This window comes from Carya illinoinensis, chromosome 13 (genome assembly GCF_018687715.1).
Source record: "Carya illinoinensis cultivar Pawnee chromosome 13, C.illinoinensisPawnee_v1, whole genome shotgun sequence".
NCBI classification, from domain to species: Eukaryota; Viridiplantae; Streptophyta; class Magnoliopsida; order Fagales; family Juglandaceae; genus Carya; species Carya illinoinensis.
The window spans coordinates 8,894,611-8,911,362 of NC_056764.1; the positions used below are offsets into that span (position 1 = coordinate 8,894,611).

General features: G+C 36.5%; 1 protein-coding gene across 1 annotated transcript; it reads right to left on the minus strand.

Moving 5' to 3' along the window:
- Positions 1-859: 859 nt before the first annotated feature.
- On the minus strand, positions 860-12,923 carry LOC122292236 (cytosolic enolase 3). Its single transcript, XM_043100474.1, has 13 exons — positions 12,566-12,923; positions 12,118-12,272; positions 11,167-11,341; positions 10,383-10,454; positions 10,187-10,303; positions 4,138-4,218; positions 3,602-3,678; positions 3,264-3,367; positions 2,813-2,911; positions 2,637-2,722; positions 2,230-2,316; positions 1,869-2,066; positions 860-1,310 (listed from the first exon to the last, which is right to left on the minus strand). The coding sequence occupies exons 1-13, from the start codon at positions 12,668-12,670 to the stop codon at positions 1,239-1,241; spliced, it is 1,428 nt and encodes a 475-aa protein (XP_042956408.1). The 5' UTR covers positions 12,671-12,923; the 3' UTR covers positions 860-1,238.
- Positions 12,924-16,752: the final 3,829 nt, after the last annotated feature.

The following is a 16,752-nucleotide window of genomic DNA, read 5'->3' on the forward strand; positions in this document are numbered from 1 at the left end:
ATTGTAAATGAAACGCCTCGTTTTGTACAAAGCGGGAATGAGTCTCTTCGTTTTGGAAAAGTCTGAATGCAAGCACAACGCACAATGCTAGGGTCGAGTGTACCAATTGGTGGGTTAACCCAGCGACATAGTCCTCGTCACTCTCAGTCTCACTCGAACCAACAACGAACTCAACCGGAGAATCAAGATTCGACGAAGTGCCGAAAGAGCCAAACCCGTAGGAAAACTCAAAGGGAAACAAATACCCCGTCGCCTCAGTATTGGAGCGGAACCCATTACCTTCGCTCTTGCAATTATTATTCTTGTCAGTGGCCAAGTCGTCGTCGGTGAGAAAGTCAGGTGGTAGCCAAAACTCGGCGTCGTCCAAACTCGCAGACATCCTAAAAATCCTTTCAAGGAAAAAAAAAAAAAAAAAAAAAAAAGGAAGAAGAAGAAAGAAAGAAAGAACACAATCACTAAGACGCAATAGAGGATTGGAGCTTTTTTGGTGGCCTCAGTGATGGAAAGGAATGGAGTTCGCTTCTAAGTTAAAATTTTATAATCAAAAACCTAGATGAGAGGTTTGCTGGATTTGCAGGCTCGGGGAAGAAGCTCTTGCAAGGACACAGGACAAAACGCTGAAGCTTCTAAAAGAAGCAACTTTCACGTTTCCCTCTTTTTCCTATTTTCTGATTATTTTTTTTTTCACTTGCCACATCATCTTTGCATTTTCGTCTGCCGTGTGCCTGCATATAGAAGTACTCCAATTTAAAAGTTCACTAGTCTCTGTTCATTTCAATTTGGTACCCCCTGGTTCGCAGTAGCAGCCTAGCAGGGCACCAATAAATAGAAAGCCTGCTCAATAACTTTACATGGCACGTTGTAGTAGGCAATCGCCAATGGGTTTTGGATGGTGGAAACATTTTAGATCATTCAGTGTCTACATTAGCAAGACACTAACTACCGATGCCATCGAACTTAAAAATAAAAAATAAAAAAAATAAAACAGGAAAAAGAAAGACAATTTTGCTAACTCTACACTTCCTTGAACGTCATCCACTCCTTTTTCTAACAGAAGGAAAATAGTCACAAGCAAAACAGAAAAACCAGAACACCCGTTGCAACAGAATACCCAATCTACTTAGATCGATGGGACATAAGAACTCTTTTAAACACCCCCCCCCCCCCCCCCCCAAAAAACCAAAAACAAACGAAACATGCCGCGGGGGCGCATTCTAGGATAAAACTGAGGGGACTGATCAGGATGACGCCCTCCAATCTTGACCAGCATAAACTGCTTGCTCCCCAAGCTCTTCCTCAATTCGAAGCAACTGCAAGAAACTAAGCTGTAAGTTTTGCATCTCATTTGCCTCCCATCTTGACCATAAAAACTGACCAGACTGTCTAAATTTGTATAAAAACCATAGACATCGGGATAATAAGGTTCCATCCACTGAAGCATCCTTGGATCAGATCCAACTTGTCACTTTGACCATTAAAGAAAAACCAAGGGCTTTGTGCTGTCATTATTCTCATCACAAATGTTTAAGGTTCTTTTCAAGTATTAGAGTCAGCAACAGTTCGTCTCACAGACTAATATTCCCAGCCTAGATGATAGAATTGGATATCAATGCATGCCATATTAGAAACATAAGATAACAGCATGAGATAGTTTAAAACTGAGAACTGGCTTTTAAAAAATTATAACAAGAACATTCTGCATGTTTTACAAATACGACAAAGAAAACTGAGACTAATCTAGATGAAGCTGCTGTTAGTGATACACTGATACAAACCGTCAACGTGATTTTCTAAATTCAGCTGTTAAGTATCTGGAAACACCATAAGAACAAAAAAAAAAAAAAGTGCATACTGGATAGAAAGCGTACCTGGTTGTACTTTGCCAGCCGCTCTCCTCTGCAAGGAGCACCTGCTTTGATCTGGCCAGTGGCAAGTCCAACAGATAAATCGGCAATGAAAGAATCTTCAGTTTCCCCAGATCTATGAGATGTCATCACTCCCCAATTAGCAACCTTTGCCATCTTCACTACTTCAATGGCCTCTGTCACGGTCCCAATCTGATTTACCTAAAGTTGAACAAGAAAACCATCAGACTTTGAAAGTTGCAATGAAAGCCTTGTCTTCATTTCTCAAGATCAGGGTGGTCCCATTCGTTTCATCAACAAAACAACCACAATCACTTAAAAAAATACCACAGCCTCAAATTTTAATATGAAGATGACTAAATACCTTGAGAAGAAGAGCATTGCAAGTTGATTCTTGTATTGCTCTCTGAATACGTTTTGGATTTGACATTAACAAATCATCCCCTACCACCTGCAAAACCACCCAAAAAAGTGATCTGGCCAAAATGTTCTTAGGCGAACATGGGAAAAAAAAAAACATCAACAGCAACAGAGGCATCCAACAGAACAGCTTCTGTCAAGTTTGGAGGACGTATACCGAGCAGATGTTAAGCCACAACATAAGTCAACCCCTAGCATCCAAATGTATTTACTTTCTTGTATATACATTTCCCTCCAAAATGTGAGACCTAATACCATAGCATCATGCCTTATGTAGGCAGAATTTAATTTCGAAGAAAATACATATACGACTCGAGCCAAAGATCACACATAACGAAATACAGAACAAACCTGACAAATTCCAAGACCGGAAAAACGCTTGACGTGCTCCCAGTCCTCCTTGTCAAATGGATCTTCAATTGATACAATCGGGTACTCTAAGAATCCATAGAAGAGAAAACAACATTTAAGTCATAGTTGAAGAAATAAGGCAGCAGAGGAAAAAAAGTGAAAACAGGCAAATATACCAACACATAGTTCTTTGTACAACTCAATCATATCCTCTCCTGTCTTGAAATTCTGCCCAGACTTATTTGGAACTTTGCTGTCTAGATCATACTTTGTGCCTAATTACGAAGAAAAGAGAAAGCAAATGTTTAGTGGATAATAGGGCAGGAAATGTTCATTCAGAAAAGCACATCCTAGTAAATGGACCCAATGCACAGTGCAGGAGTAATAGATAGGAATTTTCAGTAGATGGAAGCAGGTGTTTATTGTGGATAGAGATCTGTCAAAAAAAGGTATATATATATATATATCTTCAATGTGCCTAAACTATTTTAACATTTAATTGTTATTATGCAATGGATACTGCAAAATACTACTCAATGGAACAAACAACATGATAGTCAACTACGTACGAATTCTTATTTCAATTTATATGCTGAAGGAATAGCTTTTCAGCAAAGAATAAATCACCTATGCAAAAGTCAGTAGCAGCAACATCAAGTGCAATTTTTATTCTCTCATCATACCCCGTTCTGCTGATAGCTTCTTTTACAAGATCTAGGCCTTCTCTAAAGCTGCCAATAGATAAAAATATATCATACAAAGAACGCCTTGTGCCTCTCTAAAATGATGAACATAAGCTTGAAAGTCAAAAGAGCAGATAGCTACTTTTAAGAAACAGAAAAAGCACAGTTTTATGTATAGCATAGGCAAGTATACCTTTCCCTTCTTGGAATTCTTGTTTTTTTTTTGTGGACTAAAGGGAGAGGCAGTGGGTGGGTTTCATTGAAATATACAGAAAAACTTGCCTCGAGATATTTGGAGCAAAGCCACCATCTTCACCGACATTACATCCATGTGCACCATATTTTTCGGTAATAACAGCCTGCCTTTTTATTACAGAAATTACAAAAAATGAATGAGTGGAAGCATGTCATCTCCTTACATTTAACATTTTTAAATTGCATAAAACATTCTTTCGGGAAAATACCATGTGTAATGCACAACTGTTCATGAATAGAACAACTGGACTATTCAATGCAGACGATCAAATTGAGTATATAACAAGACAATTGATAACACTCGGAAATTGCTTTATTCTTAAGTCATCTAGAAAGTGCCATAGGATGAAACTTCATATTCATTCTGAGATTACACAGGGTGCATAGTATGTTTGCACCAAGAAAAAAGTAGACAACCAAGAAAACTTGCACAAAAAAACTATGAAAGAAAAGACTTCAAAGTTTCCAATCACGCTTGTTCTCTACTTTTCTAAATCTTAGCACAAAAAAGAAGCATATACATCCAATACAATCCTTACAAGGCAATCACAAGGATCATATACCTTCAAGTGATGATAGGTTTCAGAGCCCATTTGCAGTGCCTCCTCAAATCTGCTTGCTCCAATTGGAAGAATCATGATTTCCTGATGATATTTCAAGTTAACATTAATTAACAATCATTGGAAGTCAAGTGTGAACATCCAAGGCTGTGTTTTAAAACAAAGGAAGATAAAAAGTATAATGATGCCGGGGCATTGGTTAGAAACTATAGATTTCAATTTTTAGGATAAGTAATAAAAATTTCATTAAAAGCTCAAAAAACATGCTCCAGGTACATAGGTTGTATACAATAGAGATAGCTATCTGGACAGAGGAAGAGAAGCAAGAAAATTGAGTTAAATTCAGCCCATTAAAGTCTACAAAAGTAAAAGAATGGGGTAGAGAATTAAAAAAAAAAAAAAAAGTGTTAGGCTCCTCTATAGTCTGTTCACAGCCCTGTGTTTGGAAAGTAGGAGCCGCTTCCCAATCCCCGCACTAAAAAAGTTTGTGGGCTTCCACCTAACCTTCTCCAAGAGTTAAAAAGATCCATTCCACAAGGCATAACCCAAGAGAAAACCAACACGAAAAAAAAGTCACTCCACAATGTAGTAGCTACCTTGCAGTGGATTAGAAGATGATCCACAAACTCCCCACTCCTCTTGCACATGCAGAACCACTCAATTACAACAATATCTTTTTCTACTTGGACTGTTCATGGTAAGAATCTTTCCTAGAGAGGTTTCCCAGGCAAAAAACGCAGCTCTTGGAGGGACCTTAGTCCACCATATATCCTTCCAGGGAAAGGTATTGTGCGAGTAACAAGGATGTTATAGATGATCTAACAATGAACCTTGCACTCTTGGAATTAGCCAAAATAAGCTTGGTCTCCACCTCTTCTTCCCAAATTAATCAAATATACCAGAATACAAAATCCAGCAAAAGTATCAACCTCCCAATCATATGCTGCTCTAATAAACCTTGCACTGGGAAGATTACTAGATATCTCCAAAATAGATGGAAGCATCCCCAGCACGAGCCACATAATGTCATAGACTTGACATAGAAACAGATTTAAATTAAAAGTCACCAAACTGGATGGTTTTTTAAGTGAAAATTACTTTTCATTTAAGAGATAAATGGAAATTACATGAAAGAGAGACAAGGGCCAAGTTCATATTTCGTGGTTTCTTTTCCCTTGGGTCATAAATATACAGTGTAGGAATAAATGCAAAACCAAGTTCAAGCAACTCAGCGAATTATTTGAATGGCTCACAATGCTTTTGATATATGAAGAGCACCTAGCACATTTATGCAAGAGATGACCAAGGTATTACAACCTTTTCTTAGTTCATTTGTAGTTACATTTTTTTTTATGAGGGGGGAACCACCTGCTGTGGGCCATAGGACTCACCCATGAAACCTAAGCCCCCAGGGAGACTAGCACAGCAACCCAATGTCATGGCCTTCCAAATAAATCGGAGTTTGATCCCAAGGGGAATCGAACCTGTGACATGGGGCTCATACACACAAGTTCACCCTTACCACTTTGGCTACCCACGGTGGCTCATTTGTAGTTGTTACATTAACAACATATATATAAGTCAAATAAGTTTTATTAATGATCAATACAAACAAACAAAGAAATCAACAAAATACATGGGGACTATACATTAGCAGTGGCATGTTCGTTCAAGAGTGTGGAGGATAACTTTTTGTGGGCATTTGTAGGTATTTATGGGCTGAATGCAGACAACACCTGAGGACTACTGTGGGAATAATTATCTGGAGTACATAGTTGGTGGGACCCCCCATGGTGCATAGGTGGCGACTTTAATGTCATAAAATTCCCAAGTGAACGTTCAGGAGATAGTAGGCTGCGACCAGCAATGACAGAATTCTCTGAATGTATTTTTGACTTGCACTTGGTGGACCTTCCGCTCATGGGGGGTACTTTCACGTGGTCTAATAATCAAACGTAATCTCGATTGGATAGATTTTTGGTCTCACCAAAATAGGAAAGTCATTATCTGGATGTTTTTCAAAAGAAATTGCCTCGTCTCTGTTCGGATCATTTTCCTATCTTGCTGGATTGTGGAGGGCTCCAAGGAGGGTGTCAATACTTTTAAGTTCGAAAATATATGGCTGAAAGCTGAAGGCTTTGTGGACAGGGTTAGGCAATGGTGGTCCTCATATCAGATACATGGTACCCCCAGCTTCATATTTGCAGGTAAGATGAAAGCTCTAAAAAAAGATTTGAAGCTTTAGAATAGTCTATCTTTTGGTGACATACGTGAACACAAGAAAGTTATGTTGGAGAAGATTTAGGAGTTAGAGAGGATACAAGAGGAAAAGGTTCTCTCCCAAGAAGAGCTATCTTGGAAGAAAGAGTTGGTTTTAGATTTAGAGAGGATTATCTTATTAGAGGAGATTTCTTGGCGCCAAAATCAAGAGCATTATGGTTGAAGGAAGGGGATCGAAGCACGAAGTTTTTAAACAGAATTGCAAACTCGCACAGGAGAACCAATACCACTGAGATGCTGAAAATAGATGATGTGGAATGTAAGGAGGGCCAGGTGTTTCGTGAACATGTTGATTTTTTTTTTAACATTTGCTTATAGAACAAGAGGGGTGGCGGCCAACGCTTGATGGCCTTGACTTTTGAGTCTATTGAATAGAATGATGTTTCTTGGTTGGAGAGGCCTTTTGAGGAGGCAGAGGTGCATGAAGTGGTAAGGAGAATGGTAAAAGACAAGGCACCAGGTATGGACAGTTTTTTATGGGCTTCTTTCAAACATGCTGGGAAGTAGTGAACGCGGATCAAATGAAGGTGTTTCAAGAACTGTTCTCGGCTGAAAATTTTGGAAAAGCCTTAACGCTACTGTTATTGCATTGATACCCAAGAAGGTTGGGGCATTGGAGGTAAAGGAGTTTCAACCCATTAGCCTGGTGGATGGGGTATACAAAATAATCTCCAAGGTGCTTGCAAATCGACTAGGGGAGGTTTTGGGGAAGATTGTTACAGAACCCCAAAATGCATTTGTAAGGGGTAGACAAATCCTAGATGCAATTCTTATCGCCAATGAATGTCTGGACAATAGACTAAAAGTTGGCACTACAGGGCTCCTTTGCAAGTTGGATATGGAGAAAGCATATGACCATATTAATGGGACTTCATACTATACCTACTTGGGAGATGCAAATTTGGGGGGAGATGGTAGTCGTGGATCAGATGGTGTATATCAACGGCGAAATTTGTCATAAAATGACAACCTAGTTGGTTTTTTTAGTGGCACCCAAGACTTAAGACAAGGGGACCCGTTGTCTCATCTTCTTTTGTCCTTGTCATGGAGGTGCTTAGCCAAATGATTTTGGCACTCGTTATTAATGGCTTTATGGCGGGTTTCCCGATTGGTGGCCCCCATTGGGGTACTATTAACATTTTTCATTTGTTGTTCTCGTTTGTGAGACAAACCAAAACCAGGTTCGGGCACTAAAGGCCTACTCAATTTTGAAGCTGCGTCCGATTTGAAAGTGAATTTTGACAAATAAGAAATGGTGCCAGTTGGAAGTGTTAACAACATAAGGCAACAGGCTAGCATGTTGGGATGTAAGGTTGCCTCTCTCCCCAAGGAATACCTTGGCCTCCCATTGGGGGCTGCCACAAGAGCTATTCCAATATGGGACACTGTGATTGAGAAGATCGAGGGGAAATTGGCAGGTTGGAAGAGACTCTATCTGTCAAAGGGTGGCAGCATTACCTTAATTAAGAGTACGCTATCTAATTTACCTACTTACTTCCTGTCTCTATTCCCTATTCCTGCAAGTGTGGCGTCTTGGATTGAAAAACTTCATCGTAATTTCTTGTGGAATGGAGTGGAGTGGGAGATGAATTCAAATTCCATCTAATCAATTGGGACAAGGTATGCTCCCCAATCTCCTCTGGTGGGTTGGGTATTTGAAATATGAGAATTTTTAATCGGGCGTTACTTGAAAAATGTTTGTGGAGATATAATATGGAACCAGAAACACTATGGAAGTCGGTGATTGAGTGCAAATACGGAGGTTTTTTTTTTTTAAGGGAGAGAGGGGGGGGGTGTTGGTGTACTAGAGAGGTGGGTGGGGCTCATGGACTGGGAGTTTGGAAGCATATTAGACGAGGATGGGGGGCATCTTTACTCGACATACAAGATTCGTTCTAGGTGAGGGCACTAGGATTAAATTCTGGAGCGACATATGTTGTGGAAATAGTGCTCTAAAGGAATTGTTTCCTTCTATGTTCTGAGTGGCATGTGAAAAAGAAGCTTCAGTGGCTGATCTCATGGTGATATCAGGGGAACAATTCCAATGTAACATCAATTTCAGTAGGGCAGCCCAAGATTGGGAAAGGGGCAACTTTGAGGATTTTTTCAGCCTATTGTATTCCATAAAACCGAACAACCAGCGAGCTAATGTGTTGTGGTGGATACCTGCAGGTAAAGGTAAATTCTGAGTTCTCTCTTTCTATAAGTCCCTCACACACTCGCCGAATAATCAATTTCCATGGAGAATGATTTGGCGACATAAGGCACCTCTTAAAGTGGCATTTTTCATGTTGACAACTTCCCTAGGTAAGATCCTGACAACAGATAACTTGAGGAAATGCAAGGTGATTATAGTAGATTGGTGCTGCATGTGTAAGAAAGTTGGGGAGACGGTGGGTTATCTATTACTACACTGTGAGACTGCTAGAGTGTTATGGAATGAAGTGTTCAGCAGATTAGAAGTAGCTTGGGTTATGCCCGCTATAGCGGCTGCACTATTGGCAAGCTGGACAAATTTGAGAGGCATTCAACAAATCAAAGCTGAGGAAGATGGTCCCGATATGTATTCTGTGGTGTCTATGGCAAGAGCGCAATGAGCGAACGTTCAAAAACAAGAAGCGCACAATAGAGGAATTAAGAGCTTTGTTTACTAGAACTCTATGTACTAGACCATAGCTGTAGATTTTAATGACCTCGACTTTCATGACTTTCTTGTCTCCATTGCTTCAACATAGATAGGGTGTACCTTTGTATATCATCTTGTGTACTCGGGCTATGACTATCATTATTCAATAAAATTGTTCTAAAAAAAATATACATTAGATACAGCTAAGTAGAGAGAGAAGACAGCAAGAAAATCCAGGAATTAAAGAACAAAGCCTTGAGTTCTTCCTTGCTCCTTGTGCTATATTCAAAATTTTGGTCATTGTTTTCCCTCCATATGCACCACATCAAACAAAGCAGGATCATTTTTCACAATAACCAACTGTAATTACTCTCAAATTGCCATTTTCAGCATGCTAACAGATCTACCACCCACCCAAGCATCACCCATATTAGTCCAAAAAGGCTAAAAGTAGCTTGCCATAATGAACTAGCTGCCTCACAGAGGAAAAATAAATGATCTACGCATTCCCTATTCCTTCTACACATGCAACGCCCTTCTATCACCATAAACGCCTCTTTCTTACTTATAAAAAAAAAAAAAGACACCTCTTTCTTATATTATCCAAAGTAAGAATCTTCCCAATTACAGTAGCCCAGACAAATAAGCAACTCTCAAGGAAGCCTTACTCCTCCAAATGGTGGTATTCCAAGGAAAAGTAACTAAAAAAAAACATATGAATACATGAATCTCCAAACGACACTAAATCTTGGCGTGAAAGCTTAACTGTAAAGTGCTATAAGAATGTCGGGGACACACTATTGTTCAAATGATAAAACTTTTTGATAAATCCATCTTCAAAAGATAACATACAGTACTTAGGCCGGTATTTCAGATAATGTTGGAGTAGATAATGAGTGAGAAACAACCTGATGCAACCTGATGATATGAAGGCACTGGCCTAACTAGAAAAAAGGCACCTCCGCATTGACAAACTCCCCCCCCCCCCCCCCCCCCCCCCCCAAAAAAAAAAAACATAATAAACACAAATTACAACTGACTCCAAACACCACAATAAGTATTTCTCTAGATTACTGATTTATTAAAAAAATTAAAAATAAAATAAAATAAAACATGTATCTAGATATTAACCTTGCCAACTCATACCTGAATGGACAGATGATTCCCAGCATGTTTTTCACCGCTTATAAGTGTGAAGGCAGGGACAGGAAGAGTCATGTTGGTTTCGCCAGAAAGATCAGCAATGTATTTGCACAGGGGAACCTAGTATTTTTTTTTTCTTCAAGAACATTAAGGAAGTAGTGCATAAATGGAAGCACATAAAAATTGCATATCACCACACCTCTTTTTCAGCAGCCCCAGCTTTGCATGCAGCAATTGAGACAGCTAAAATGGCATTCGCTCCAAGTTCACTCTACAAGAAGATTATAACTAAGAAACATACAAAATGCGGAAAGTAAAGCAAATCCACCGCTAAAAAAATGGATGGGCAATCTTCCCCAGAGAAAAAGTATTTAACATCAAAATTAAGAATTGCATGGAGAATAATAAAATATTCATGGTACTAAAGGCCATTACACCCATTTTATTTATGCAGTATAAAAAGTACACTCATTAATATACTGACAAAAGTCAAATACAAAACAAACCCTTTGAGTAGGATTATAAATTTTGTATATTCATGAATTATCTGATCCCAAATCATTATGTATTCAACGAGAATGGTTGTCCTTCCACATTGCATTAAGAAAAATGCAATAATAATTTCATCATCAATGTCCTATATTATTTTTGCTAAATTGGCCTGTTAATGAAGTTTCACAAACAATCCTGCCTAACTTGCACAGGAATTATTTCTTGTACATTTACTGTGTACTTGGATTGCATCTTTTAAGGAAGTCCTCTTATAAAAAAAAAATCTCAAGTTAACTAGATTCAGACCTATCAAAAGAGAATAACTAGATTCAGACCTGATGTGAAAATCATTGTGATGATTTCTTCTGTGCAGATTTTAAGTGTACTCATGTTACAGATGTCTAACAAATTTGTGTTTCAATGTCACACAATAAGAATTTTTGCATAAGTACCTAATTACATTGAATCACATAAGAAAGGAAAAATACTACCTTCTTTTCCGTTTTGTCCAGGTCTATCATGGCGTGATCAATATGAGATTGACTTGTTGGATCCATACCAATCAATGCTTTAGATATCTTCTCGTTGATGTTTTTAACAGCTCTATTCACACTGTTTCCAAGATACGTTCCCTTGTCCCCATCTCGTATTTCAACAGCCTCATACCTGGGATTGACAACCAGAATTTGACAGCATGATAATAAAATTCTGTATTCCAAAGTTAAAGAATTCCCTAAAGTGAAAGAATGCATAAATTATATATATAAAGATATTACTGGGGGCATTTTAATGAACTGTTATTCTTGTGCCCTTGAGAAAAACGCGCGCACGACCACACAGGGAGACAGATTTTGCAAAATTTGTAGTGAAATCTTAGGGGCATGACACACACACACACACACACAGAAATTTTGCATAATTTATAGTAAAGCCAAGTAATCTATAGAGGCATGATTCAAGCCATATTGGCATGACTTACACAGGTACATAACATTCAACCCAACTTGAAATCTAAGTTCAAAATGAAGACGTGTCATCAATTTAGAGAATTTCGAACAAGGTGAAGCCGTAAAAGTGATTGGAAGGCATCTGCCACAAATCACATATGATTCAAGGTCATGTCCATAAATGGGCTATATTACGACCTGAAGAATATTCTAAAATGGGCAATTGTTAATTCATCAGTGCTGGATACAATTTTGATTGCAAATATATAACTTAGGAGCATTTCACAGCCAAAAAAAAAACAGAAGCTTAGTAGTTTCACATTGTTCGGTTGCTTGGAGAACTAAGGAAAATAAAAGAAAAAAAAAATTGAGAATTCATTTCTCTGTCGATGTGCTGATAAAATAATCTTAGACTTCCAAATGTCACTTTCATTTTTTATCAGAAATTTTTCTCAGCAACCGAACATGATACTTTAAATGCAAAATAAACCTTACATTCCCGTAGTATCGCCGCTAGGGGCTGAGGCTCGGAACATTCCTTTGTTTGTGTACAAATCCACTTCAACCGTTGGAATTCCTCTGCTATCGAGTATCTGCCTCGCTTTGATCTTCGTGATCACGGACGGAACTGCTTTTTTCAAATGATTGGACTGCAAATCGGCAACGAGAATGTAAATAACAGAAAATCAGAAGAAAAAAAACTATAGACTCGTCAATAATCAATAATTAAATTCCTCTATTCGGCTGCCGAGAAAATCATTGAAAATGGAAGAAACCGGAGCTCCAGAACCTATATTCTTCAGCTTTCATTAATCAAAGATAAAGATCTCGACTAAATTAAGTTACGGTCCTATTAGGAGCTGAAAATTAGTCACAGAGTGATTTTGTATAAAGTTTCTCGGGAACCAAACGGAGGTGAAGCGATAAAGAGCTAGAGAATTACGATGAAGAGGACGGGATCGGGGGACTTGGCCCTAACAGCGGCATTGACAGCGTCTTCGATTTTCCGAGACAGCATATGCTTTTCAAGGTATTGTTGTACCGACATTTCTTATTTTCCTCTCTTCTAACTCTCTCGCTCTCCTTTGTGTTCTTTGAGAGTTATAATGAAGGCAACGAATCTGGATGTCTCGGACGGTGTATCCGCAGAGATTGGAGAGTTCTGAAAACCTTGAAAAATTTTTGCATTCGAAACCTCGAAGAGACTCCGGCCCTATTCCCTAATATTCGCGCACCTTCTACTCTCTTTATCTTTTTACTGCTCTGCGCTCCTTCTGGGAGTGTCTCCGCGTAAGTAAACGAACGGGAGATTATTCGAAAGAAATACGTAAATAATAAATTTCTTGTCAAATTTATAATCCCTCCAAATTATCAATTTTAATAAGTATCTCCTCCATGAAAAGCCTTACATACGTATCCTTAATAAAAATAAAAAATTGAGGTTTTTATTTTAATTTCTTTAAAAAAATCATTTTTTTCAAATAACATTAAATCATGAAAAAATAATTTAATTCGTTAAAAATAATTTTAAAATATAATATTTTTAAAAAAATAGAGATAAATTTTTTAGGTAAAGGGATATATTGTAATTTCTTGGTAATTTAAATAGCTGATTGTCGGAATTAATTGTATTGGGTTGATTGCTAAGAGAAATGCTAGGTTGACCGCAGATGGGTGCTTTATTTTATGTTTTTGGTTTTTTTATTCTTAACTGTTAAGAAATGTATTAAATTATTTTTTATTTTAATTTTTTCTTAAAAATTAAGAAATATATTTCTTAATGTTTAAGGAAAAAAATACATCTAATGGTAATCGGTCAGTTCTATCAATAGACTTTCAGTCTCTTAAAACAAACTGCGTGATTGCTAATTGTGTCTTAGTTTAAGCCTTTAAGGAAAGTTGCAATGGTAGGTTCAAAACCTCAAATTCTAATCATCCACTGCATCAAATAATTTGTAAAGAAAAAATCTAATTGTAAACACAACTGTATACTAATATGTAAATTAATATAATATGATTAGTTAAAAAGGAAATTTTATTAAAAATAATATTAATTTAAATTTTGAATATGAAATAATTAATATTACTATGCAATTTTACTTGTACGTAACAAAACCCATTCGTAAATAAGTAAAAGATAAAAAATTATTATGGGGATTTTTGTCACAGAGCCCAAAAGAATTATTAAAGCCCAGCCCATCAAAAGAGCATCACTAGAGGATAAAAGAAAAAAATGAAAGAGAACGTAAAAGTGAATGGCAGGTAAGGTGTGGTATCGAGTTTAGGAGGAAAAGAAATGAGAGAACATAAAGGAGAGTGATGTGATATAAAACAAAGCAAGACAAAAGATAAAAAAGAATGGACTTACGACTTCAGGGAACATTTTATGATGAATTTTTGGCCAGGCTTCTGGAAAAGGCTTATTTGATCTCTAGACATGGGTTCCAGCTATGGAGTCGAGACATGGAAAAGAGATATATGAAATATATTTATAGTGAGGATGAGAAATTCTAAGAGACTGTAAATCAAGTTTATTATAGTGGATTTTCTCCTCCCAAGCCCTCACAGATGTAGACCCAATGCTGAAGTACGTATATCTGTGTATCTACTGTAACAGCCCGCTAGAAATTTAATGGTGAAATTTCTATTGGTTTTAGGAATCTCGTGAAGACTCTATAAGTTTTTACGAATCCATTAATTGTATAGATTTTAGTCTAACCACATAGTTAATATTATTATTCACTATGGTATCAAAAGTGTAGAATGTCCAAATTAAGTTAGAAAAGTTTTCATTGGACACCTTAGCATTGATTTTGGCCAAGTAATTTCATCCCCTACATGCTAATCAGATGTCTTCAAGAGGATCTAGAAGGTTCTCGAAGGAAAAAAATCAAAAAGCTACCTCACTCTTCCAAGTCTATACTCTACCATTAGAAAATATTTTGAACTGATTTTTGCAGATATTATTGGGTAAAAATATATTGAGCTGATATTTGTGGATATTTTTGGGTAAAAATATCTTGAACTGATTTTCGTGGATATTATTGAGCTGATTTTCATGGATATTATTGGGTAAAAATATCTTGAACTGATTTTTGTAGATATTATTGGGTAAAAATATTTTGAACTGATTTTTGTATATATTATTGGGTAAGAAAGACCTACACTCAACCCTTACTTCATCCTCATCTTCTTCTATATCTTGTGCATAAATATCTCCAGCCCACTCCCCACGAAATCATCTTCCTTTATACCTTTCATTGAATGAACATCAAACACTCTCTCGGACAACTTTTAGGTGTTCTTTTGCACGCCCATTTCGAAACTTTTGTAAGTTTTTTATCATAAAATCTCATTCATACAAGTTGTTCCTTTTTTAATATAGTTTACGTGGATATCTTATTTGTTCCATTTGAAAAGCATTTGGTCAGTCAAATATTATTTAAACTCTATAAAGGTCATTCTGGGAGATAAACTAAAGAATATGTTGTATTTTAGAGTTTTTGACCAAACTAATGGATAGATCTTGGTCCAAAATTTTTATGGAGTATTGTTAACATGTGTATATGATTATTGGTTTAGGATTTGTTGCATGATTAAAGGTTTTGATGAAATATTTTCTTAGATCTAGAAACTTAGAAACTGGAAGAGGAAAAACAGTTTCTGTTTTGAGAAAATTTAAATTTTTGGTAGTTTAAACCTATTCCAATGGCTTTGATAATTTTATTGGAGGATCCTAAGCCTCTTATATACATATTAGAATATTATTTTGAAAATATTTGATATTAGTTTCAAAGATATGAAATATTATGCAAAGAGATGTTCGGATAGGCCAAAGTGTGGATGTTCTTGGCTCAATTTATGTTTTGGTTAATGTTTAACCACGTGATCTTGAATTAGAATTTTATATATGTTTTAGAACATCTTTTTAAATCATATGACGGTTTGGTTTGAATATCACATCTTTATAAGTCATAGATCAAAAGGTTAATTAAAACAAGTTAGAAACAAAAATCAATAAAAATAGCATATGGGATTTCAGCCCTATGAAATTTTAATAGATAGTTGTGATTAGTTTTAAATTTTTTTAAATTGATATGTGAGTTTAGGATAAAATTTATATGAGGCATGTAAATTTTTATAACTTTTGGAGTTAGTACGCAAAACCCTTAAGTTATGGGTAAAATGGTCATTTTCCCACACGTAGAGGGTAAATTGAAAATTTTACTCTTAAGTTAATATTTTTCCATTTTTCAAATTATTAGTGATTTAGTTCTAGCTTTTAGAATCACTAATTACAGTTTCTCGTGATTGCGCTTGAACTTTCACAAGAAACGCGGAGATCGAGGTAAGTTAGCTTTTTACTTACTAGTAGTTTGCTGTGTATGTGTGCTAAATAAAAGAACTACAGTATATGTATGTGTATTATCATATATGTCATGTCATGTCATATTATCACGTATTTTTTTGTTACACAGAATTTAGTCTGTCATGAGTTATTCATCTGTTACATAATATATTCGGTCATGTATTGTTATACATTACAAGTACGTCATGTTAAGTATGTCATCTATTACATGTATGTTAAGTCATGTAATATTCACTGTTGCAAGTATGTCATGTTAAATATGTTGTCTATTACATATTATGTCATGTTACGAAATGTTTTTATCTCAAGTATGTCATGTCTTTCGAGTTAAGTTCAAGTTTGTTATGTCTAGAATACTCGTGATGAAATCATTATAATTGTCCGAACATCTCCTTTTGTAATTCACGCGAGGTACTTTTGGCGAAATCATTTTGATTGTCAGAATTCAGTTCAAGTTCAGTTATACTTTGATCACTTATGTATGGAACACAGCAATTATGACGCATACATTACGTGAGACACAACAATTGTAACATGTAAAATATATGGGGTCATAATAACTGTGGAGTATATATTTAAGCAATTAAAGAATAAGTTTCAGATCAAGTTTATGTTATGTCATATTATGTTCACGTACATATTATGTTCATATTCAAGTTCATGTCAAGTCAAGTTCAGTTCACGATTCAATTTAAGTTATGTCAGTTATGCTATGTTGTACGTCAAGTTATGCTTTGATTACTTATGCATGAGGTCACAGC